This window comes from Pundamilia nyererei, unplaced genomic scaffold (assembly GCF_000239375.1).
Source record: "Pundamilia nyererei isolate P.nyererei 1_Seehausen unplaced genomic scaffold, PunNye1.0 scaffold00033, whole genome shotgun sequence".
In the NCBI taxonomy this organism is placed as follows: Eukaryota; Metazoa; Chordata; class Actinopteri; order Cichliformes; family Cichlidae; genus Pundamilia; species Pundamilia nyererei.
Window position 1 is genome coordinate 3,371,739 of NW_005187434.1, and position 7,370 is coordinate 3,379,108.

General features: G+C 41.0%; 1 protein-coding gene across 1 annotated transcript in view; it reads left to right on the forward strand.

The window, feature by feature from the left end:
- Positions 1–814: 814 nt before the first annotated feature.
- si:dkeyp-14d3.1 (transmembrane protein 132C) overlaps positions 815–7,370 on the forward strand; it is a 164,261-nt gene continuing 157,705 nt past the window's right edge. Inside the window, exon 1 of the mRNA XM_005729627.1 lies at positions 815–1,641. Within this exon, the coding sequence (XP_005729684.1) occupies positions 1,515–1,641 (127 nt within the window). The 5' untranslated portion in view covers positions 815–1,514. The remainder of the gene's footprint in view (positions 1,642–7,370) is intronic.

Below are 7,370 nucleotides of genomic sequence, written 5' to 3' on the forward strand. Positions count from 1 at the left end.
TGCTTGTTTGCTGGACTGCTTGCAGGGAAATATATATATATATATATATAAATTTCTAATCTTTATTATATTAGATGGCTCTGCAGAAAAGGGCCATTTGTGGTGGAGCTGAATATATGTTCCTCGTGGCCCTGAATGGGAATAAGTATGGAAAATTGAATGAATAAATGAATGGAGATGGCTCACTGGAAATTGTGTGAAAATACAACAAAGGAGCGAGAAACTCGGTGAGCACTGCAGCCATATCTGAGCCTACTGCGGTGATTGAGTGCATCTCTCTCAGGATGCAGACACCATACCGCGAATGATGTCATCAGACTGGTGCTTTTTACTTTTCTTTACCCACTGTCATTTCTTTTTTTCGTAATTGTATTTTAATATTAATTACCCGAAGCGTTAAAGGTTTGCGTTATCAAACACGAGCGGCGCAAGTTTTTCAGTTCACTCTTCGTGCCGCACAGGGTCGCTGGTGCCTGACAAGTGGCGCAATCATCCAATAAATTCGAAATGTCCGATGACAACTTTTAAAATCATTGTTTTTGCACGCAAATGGCAGCGACGTCACCAGACGTGTTGGTTATTTAACACACGTGCAACTGTCTGATTTTGATTTAAAACTGACAGGGTGAACATGTTAGTTTTTTTCGGTGTTGTTGTTGTTGTTGTTGTTGTTTTAGGAAGATGCTTTAATGCAAACTCAGCTGGTCAAAAGTGATGAATTAAAATATGTTTACTCCCGGCATCAATGATATGATGTTCCTGGAGCGCAAAACGCCCCCGCTCTGTGTCTGTTATGTCTTTCCTTCTGGTCCCCTCGACGCGCATTGGACGGGGTGACAATGCGTAAGCTCCACAAACTGCAGTCTGTCTGCATAAACATAGAAGAACGATGACTTGAATCCGGACTTTCGCTGAATATATGAATCACCTGGTGCCAAAGTATCATTAGAAGTGGAAGCTGAACGCTGAATACGGACCTCTTGCGCGCTCTCCTCTGGCTCAGGACTTCACGAAAAGCTGTCTGGGTGTGGATGTACGCTGATCTATGCCGGGACTTGAACTTTTCTACTTTTAGATAATTCGCCTTAACACGAGGATGGACGGAAAGTATCGGACTTTACGCACTACAGCCAGCTTCAGGAGCCCGGTGATGCAGAAAGAAGGGAGCTGGAAAAACTGACCGTCTGAGGACAGAGGATTTCTGCGCTTCTTGGGATAAAAAAAAACAAACCCCGCTATAAAACAAACACAAAATCGTTGTGAAAATGTGTCATAACTGGTCTTTCGCCAGTAATCTAAGCGTTATCTCTTCTAAAAAGAAAAATGCTGGAGAGACCGAAGCAAAGCTGAAGTTCTTTCTCTTCAGTTCTTGAATTTTCCTGACAAAAACAAGTAGATCAGACTTTCAAAACTGCTCACTCGAACTATGATTGTTCAGCGTTTGGAAACTAACGATTGCAGCATGAAAAGACGTGTTTTCATTCTTCATTTTTAGAAACCACACTGCACGTAGGATGCTCTTCTTTGAACTAACACGCATCGGCTTGCGCACTAATTTTTGGGGGAATTCGTGTTTTTTAACGGCTCAGAGAAACATGTTGCACATCCTTGCGCTTCAGTCGGTGGTGTTACTTTTGGGAGGTAAGCATTTTAAACCTTTTAGCCTATGTGTCTTTACGCCCACTGTGCCGACTGAGGAGCCAGGCTTTTGTTAAACAAAGATTTCAAGTAAGTTTAATACGAACTGGAGCCAAGTAGCGTGATTTTTGTCACACAGGGGACCGCGTGAGATACACGGTGATGCAGGGTAGCGAACATCCTGCTTGTCTCATCTGCGTGTACGCTTACATTCCCCAACAAGAATTCAGTTCAGATGTGTTCAGTCATATATTATGGATTCCGAAGACCTCGCTGCAGTGGCTCTGCACCTGTACGATGAACCCAGAGCAGCTCTGGCTTTAAATAACACTTATCTCATCAATATTTCAACATGACAAGGATTATCTTGTGCAACAGAAGCACTGGGGTTGTATCGACTCTTGACTTAAGTTATTACATAAAATTCATCTCCAAGCCCATATTTATTTCATGGGAAAACTTAGGAGAGTTGCATTGATGAGAGCTCTTCATATAGCTTCACAACATCAGTCCCAATCTCTTTGACATGTCACTTAATATGTTTTTAGTAGGAATTTCTGCGTTTTATATGGATTCTTGGTGGGGGGAGAAAAAGATGATTTAAATGTCATTTTCCACATTGCATCAGTCAATTAGTGCCACTGGGAGGAGAACAGCAACATCCCTTTTGACTGCCTGGCGGCCAGGATATATAGATCTGAAGGCAGCTGGTGGTCTGGCTAATGAATCCCTTCTGTCTTGTGGGAAAAGGGTTTAAACTAAAATGCAATCTGGAAATTTTAACCGGTCCTCCAATGGGACTTTTTCTCCAGATGATGCCTGGCTCTAGCAGCTTTCCAGCATACCCAAAAGAAGAGTTTTTCACGGCATGTCTTTAATTAAAAGCAAAACTTTTTTTCCTCCCTTTTTTCTTGTGCAAATGAAAGAAACAACAACACATTTTTCAGTGAATGAATATGCAATCCTTGTTCACTGCAGTGAGACCTAGAATCACAATCTTATTGTAATTACATAGAATCTGCAGCCGGCAGTGTATCTGTTATGGTCTAAGAAACACTTGCACTGGTTTCCTGCAGAATTAAAGGTCATAGTTTCCAGAAACAATCTTTCCAAAATTGCATCTTAGAGGTCCATTGTGCATGTGCGCCTCGGTGATACATCTTGGAGCTCATGAGGATTATTCTTATGTAACAGCACCTCTCTTTCCAGTGCTGGCTCACTGGCTTGAAGTATACTGTAATAATATTTGCCATGTGCTAAGGCCTTACACAGTGTGATCCTAATTGAGGATTGTGTGTCATAAACCTGCAGGACACAGCTTCTTACTGTGAATAGTGATGAAAATTGATAACACACTCCAGGAAATGAGAGGATCAGATCCGTGCTAGAAAAATGTCTGCGCAGCATAATAAGCCACGATTAGGGATGGAAACCTGGTGTTCTAGTGTGACTGTGATAAAAACCCTTTGTTTCAACAACTGCAAATTATATCAGGGTGTTGAGTTTCCTGGCCCTAGAATATTCAAAGCAAATCTGCAGAATAAAATGTTATTATGATAAAAGGATGGAGACTTAACATTTTTTGTATGTTTTGTTAATAAAAAACATACAAAACAAGTGTCCCGTCCTTTAATTGAAGCCACCAGGTGCGTTCCAGTGGGACACCTCAGTGGGATTCCTGAGAAGAATTTTCAATCTTCCCTCCTTTAGTTTTATCCTTGAGCTTAACAAGATCCAAAGGAGATCAAGCAAGGATAGCCTTTGGTCTACATCTTTAAGCACTAAGCACACAGCCCATGCTGTCTCTTGTTGCTGCCATGTGTCTGTCCTCATGCCTCGGCATCTCCATCAAGACGATTGAAGTCGTTCTGTAGAAATTTTATTTCAGAACATTTACTTACCCAGCCGAGATTCTTAAACCCTCTCTCAGTGGAGAGGTTTTATCTGTGATTGTCTTCAGAAACATCCACTGCTGTGGTTCCTCGCCCCAGTGCTGTGGCACACATCCAGCTCTACTTCTTTTGCCCCTGGCAGTCCTGTAAACCCTGCAATTCATGTCCTCAGTCAAGAAAAAAAAATGAGCCAGAGAGGTGAAATACAGTCTTTATGGAGAACAATTTTTAGCATTCGCGGCTTGATTGATGGACTGATTATGTTTGTCTTTAAGCTGTGCTGCTAAATTGTGAGTGGCATGTGTTTGTCTGGATCCTTTCATGTGTCTGTGTCTCATTTCGTTAGGCTCAACACTGTCTGATTGAAATTCAGCTGGAGTTTTGACGTGGAATTGAACACATTGTCCACTCAAGCAAAAGGATTGATTTCATCAACAGTCGGGTGGATATTTTCATGTCAGCTTCGATTCCACTGCACTGAAAAAATTTTTGTTTTAGATCTTTGACAGCTTTTTAATTATATTTGTAACCAAAGCATATTGAAGTAAATGAGTATGTCTTAAGTGGCCATGCGCTGGATAAACCCCCTAATGTCATTTCTTTTTCTTTTTTTGCTGCCGTTCATCAGTTGTGGTGTTGATTTAGAGATCAGAAAGAAATGAAAGGAACAGTAGTGGCTTTTTTAATTTCAAATTTTTTGTATTTATTCTTTATCAAGGCTATCTGTGCATCGCTCTTGCTGTGGTGCACAAAGTCGCTTGAATTTTACAACAGAGGACACTGATAAAAAGAGCCGTCCCCCCCCCCCCCCCCTTCTCTCAAATCCAATTTGGCGTGGCTTGGGTGGTTTCCGTGGTTTCCCTTCATGGAAGGAGAAAGGAAAAGAAAATCACAGTAGTAGTTTGACATGAGCTGTGTTTAAACTCCCCGTGGTTTTCAGTTCCAACACTCGCGAGTGATTTATGCCATACGTTTGTGTGTCAAAATCTGCACCTTTGTTTGCTTAATGACCATTTTTTGAAGCGCGCTGAGTAGGTGGACTGTCATCTAAATCCCTCGTACTGTTCTTTTACGCTCATTATACTTAAAGTGCGCGTGGGAGGCATGCAGCTTTCCAATCACTGAGTCGAAAGAGGGTTTTTGCCCCTGCAAGTTCAAAAACATCAGACTAATGTCCTGTAATATTTCCACAAAGCACATCTGCCCTGCTTAATTGGCTCTTTGTAACTGCTGTGATCTCGCATTCAATCAATTTTCATAATTTGGGGAGGCGAATGGTGGAAACCTGTGTAAAAGCTTTTAAAAAGAGGGGATGTGAATGTGCGATGAACATGCTGATGCTGTGTTTGTTTTCTTTCATCGGTGAATAGTTGAATAGTGTCTCTGTTGGCTAAGGTCACGGTGAGACCGTGTGCTCGACACTAAGAGTGGTGAAAACGAGGGGAAACTACAAACTGTTGCACTTATTTTTATTGTCAATAAAAGAATTTGTCATTATTGACGGGCTAAAGCTGCATCGGTAACTAATTTAGGATTGAGCTCGTTGACATGCACATGACCTCGCTGACCCTTTGATAGTTCGCAGTGACAACAACAACATGTGTGAATTCCTGGTTGTCATTTTGCACCAGTATATCAATGTGGATGTTGAGATATTTGGCTGGAAAAGTATAAACTTTGTCCTCTTGCTAAAGGCGTTCTTGTATACTACTAAATCCAGAGGGTCATCAAATTCATCAGGATTCCTCCACTCGGATGTATTGTCATGCATTTGTTTACAGAATGCGGCTGTAATCCATCCTCTAGACATAACAATCAAAGGGATTACGACCAATTCATTAAGTACACCTATTCACCTTAATCGGCTAATCATATGAAAGCAACTCAGTGCGTTAAGGCATGTAGATATGCGAAAGAGGACCTGCTGAAGTTCAAACTGAGCATCGGAATCAGGGAAGAAAAGTAATTTAAGTGGTTAGTCTGAGTATTTCAGAAACTGCTGATCTACAGGGATTTTCCTATACAACCGTGTCTAGGGGTTTATAGAAAATGGTCTTGAAAAGAGAAAACGTCTAGCAGTTCTCTGGGTGAAAATGCCTTCTTGATGCCTGAGGTCAGAGGGGAATAGCCAGACTGCTTCGAGCAGATAGTGAGGCACAGGAACTCAAACAGCCACTCATTAGAAGCAGGGCATACAGAAGAGCATCTCTGAACACAGATAGGCTACAGCAACAGAAGAATGCACCAGGTGTCGGTCATGACGGCTAAGAATAGAAAACTGAGGCTACAGTTCACACAAGATCACCGAAGTTGGACAGTAGAAGATTTAAAAACATTATCTGGTCCAACAGGTCCTTTTCTATTGCAATGTTTGGATGGCAGGGTCAGAATTTGGTGTAAATATCCCAAACGCCTGGATCTGTCTTGTTTTCTATCAGCAGTTCAAGCTGTAATGGTGTGGGGGATATTTTTGTTGCACACATCGGATCTCTTAATACCAACTGATCATTGTTTAAATGCCACAGCCTTACCCAAGTATTGTTGTTGACCATTTATGACCGCAGTGTACCTGTCTTCTGGTAATGGCAATGCGCAATATCGCAAAAATCAAACAATCTGAAATTGGTTTCTTGAACTTGACACTGAGTTTAAGAGCACTCAGATAGCCTCCACAGTCACCAGATCACAATCCGATAGAGCACCTTTGGGATGTGGTGGAACAGGAGACTCTTACCATGGAATCTGCAGCAACTGTGTGATGCTTTCACCTCAATATGAACCAAAATCTCTGAGGAATGTTTCCAGCACCTCATTGAATCTGTGTCGTTAAGAAATAAGGCAGCTATGAAGGCAAAAGGGAGTCCAACCTGGCATTAGCAAGGTGTAACTAAGAGGCTGGTGAGTGTAGTCTCTAAGCTCCAAGAAGATACTTAACACATCCTCTAAAAATCTTCATTCATTCGCTTGGAAAAAAAAGTATTCAGTTCCTCTGTTCTCTAAAACGTTGTAAACAACAGCAAACATATGCCTCGATGTTGTAGGTTTACTCAGTGGGCTTTAATGCAAAGCCAACAGGGTAATGTTACAAGACATTTTTAAACAATTTATGACTCTAAGGGTGCGAAGAAACTACCCCACAAGGTCTGCTCAAGTGTCTAAATGCTATCATGATAGGACGTTTTATTCCTTGCAGATACCATCCCTTAGAATTCACAATGCATTTTCATTTTTCTACCGTAGCCCTGTCTCCTTACTGCAAATGTTGTTGCATCCTATCATTGTAGGTGCATATTTTTATTCTACATGAAAGGGAAGGGGGAGAAAACATTTTTTTTGCACTATGTACGGTTATGTGAAAGCTCCTGAATCATGAGATATTCCGACACACCAGACCAAGAAGCTGATTATGTTATTATATTCAATGCATTAATAAAATTCCATCAGCCCAGGAGCATTTGGGGGGAGACAGCATCACACAATATTAGATATCTGTGTAATATATCCTGCATTAAGGCTTACACAATATGGACATGTTCAACAACTTCTTTGCAAGTGCAAATAGGAAATTGGGGAAAAAAGCAGAGATTTGTTCAGTCACAAACTCTATATGTATATATATATATATATATATATGTATATATATATATATGTATATGTATGTATATATATGTTTAACCTGAGTATTACACAGCTACATTCTTGGCTGAAAATATCTTAAAAGGTTCGTCTATGCACTCGTGTCAGGCGCTTCAGTAGGCTACTCATGCTATTAACAGCGGCCGATAGTTTTTACATATTACTGTAATGTTCTTGTCTGCTTGTTTCAGAAAAGTGAAGAGA